Source organism: Penaeus monodon, chromosome 5, assembly GCF_015228065.2.
Source record: "Penaeus monodon isolate SGIC_2016 chromosome 5, NSTDA_Pmon_1, whole genome shotgun sequence".
In the NCBI taxonomy this organism is placed as follows: domain Eukaryota; kingdom Metazoa; phylum Arthropoda; class Malacostraca; order Decapoda; family Penaeidae; genus Penaeus; species Penaeus monodon.
The window spans coordinates 56,350,742-56,353,241 of NC_051390.1; the positions used below are offsets into that span (position 1 = coordinate 56,350,742).

Genomic DNA, 2,500 nt, shown 5'->3' on the forward strand with positions numbered 1-2,500 from the left:
TCGCTCTTTCTATTTGCATTTATTGATTTGTTCTGTTTATTTTATTAGTTTGTTGGTCTCGCTTTTGTGTGTGGATATGTTGTGCGCCAGTTATGGTAATCAATTGCTCTCGGTTCATTGAAATTCCTCTTGGGAGTCGTTTTTAGATTATTGTTTTTTGTTGCTGTTTGATTAATTATTCTTATTATTTACCTGTTACTATCATTGCTGTTGCTGTTGTTGTTGATTTTGTTGTTGTTGTTAAATTGATTATTATTATAATGTCACTGTTATTATCATTGCTGTTGATTTTGTTGTTTTCTTGATCGCATTATCCATCATCATCATCTTCATAATTATCATAATCATCATTATAATCTATGTTCTTCTTATGTTATCAGTTATTGGTATCCGACTACTGTTACTGATGTTGTTAATGATATTATTCTCATGATCATAAGCAACATTCCTATTATTATCATTTTGATAATTACTATTAATGCCATCAATTTCATTGCTAATATCACATGGAAGGATTACACAAAAGATAGACAAAAAAAATATGAATAAAAAAAAGGAAAAGAAAGATAGAGAGAAAGAAAAAAACAACAACAACAAAGAAGCAATTTTGAAAAATAGAAGAAAAAAAGCAGAAGAAGAAAGGAAACAAACAAACAAACAAAGAAAAAAGGAAAGAAAGAATAAATAAAAACACGAAAGAAGAAGAGAAATAAATATAGAAGAAGAAAGAAAATAGAGAGAGAAATATATATATATATATATATATATATATATATATATATATATATATATATGTATATATTATATATATATATATATATATATATATATATATATATATATATATATATATATATTAATAAACTCCACTGTAATTATCCCATAAATAGATGAAAAAGTATATATAGCATGATGAAGAGTCCCATGCCCTTTTTACACTTAACCCAAGTTCCCGCCCAGGACTTACGTCGATCGCGTTTACCTTAATCCGCTGTGGGCGGGGCGAGGAGCGTGGGCAGAAGTGGGGAAAGGGGCGTGGGCAAAGGCGTGGGAGGAGGCGTTGAAGGGGGCGTGGGAAGAGGCGTTGAAGGGGGCGTGGGAGGAGGCGTTGAAGGGGGCATGGGAGGAGGCGTTGAAGGGGGCGTGGGAGGAGGCGTTGAAGGGGGCGTGGGAGGAGGCGTTGAAGGGGGCGTGGGAGGAGGCGTTGAAGGGGGCGTGGGAGGAGGCGTTGAAGGGGGCGTGAACAGAGGGGGCGTTGTCATGGCAAGGTCTAGTTACAAAATTGTCTTTTTTGCAACACATCTCATACTTCTTCCTCTTGTTCGTCGACGCAGATCAGGGAAAAAGCGTATGGGATCTAAATATATATATATATATATATATATATATATATATATATATATATATATATATATATATATATATATATATATATTAGTAAAACGATAAATAAATAGTAAATATGTGAATAGACAGATACTAAAGCAAAACGTTTAATCAAGATTGCTCTTTGAGATGGATAGAAAGACGGAAAGACGCAGAGATAAATGGACAGAGAGAGAGAAAAATATCGTCGTTTGATATTGAAAGCATCTGATGCTGAGGCACTTTCGATAAAAATTAGGTGGGATGCAATGGGCATGCCAACACAACACACATTACACACACACTACACACACACACAAAACCTGAACACACACACACAACAGACACTCACATAATAATAATATATATATATATATAGATAAAATATACTATATACAATAACATAAATACACACATATACATATAATATAATAAAAAATATATATATATATATAATATATATATATATATATATATATTATATATATATATATATATATATATATATATATAATATATATATATATATATATATATATATTATATAACATTTATATATATATTATATATATATATATATATTATATATATATATATATATTGTATATATATTATACATATATATATATATATATATTATAATATATATTATTTATATGTGTGTGTGTGTGTGTGTGTGTGTGTGTGTGTGTGTGATTTTTTCAATATCGATGTGCTGGATCAGCAGAACTGATCCCTTTCCCGATCGCAATGAAGCATGATACTCATTCAGTAGAACTTGGCATCTTGCATTATTCTTTCGACAAGCACCATATCACTAATACATGTTGTATAAGGGCATAGAATAATTACTTTATAAATTAGGTTAATTACTGAGCAATCTCTATTGATGTTACTCAGTATACAAGCAAAATACCATCTTTGGTTGCATTTCATAGACAAAGAAACAAAGAAATGATATGTCAATGTTCTTCCTACCTTTCAATTAATCATCAATGATACTAAACCCGAAGTATGTATAGTGACTCACTCTTTCTACAGGCTTAACCTCTGTTACGATGAAATATGCTGAATGTCTGTTCTGAATCCTAAAACTTCTGTACATATGTCTTTAGCTTCCTTTACGCTCAGGTGT

General features: G+C 31.0%; 1 protein-coding gene across 1 annotated transcript; it reads right to left on the reverse strand.

The window, feature by feature from the left end:
- Window positions 1-978: 978 nt before the first annotated feature.
- On the reverse strand, window positions 979-1,302 carry LOC119573602 (uncharacterized protein SPEM3-like). The gene has a single exon (XM_037920813.1). It carries the CDS (start codon window positions 1,300-1,302, stop codon window positions 979-981), a length of 324 nt encoding a protein of 107 aa, XP_037776741.1.
- Window positions 1,303-2,500: the final 1,198 nt, after the last annotated feature.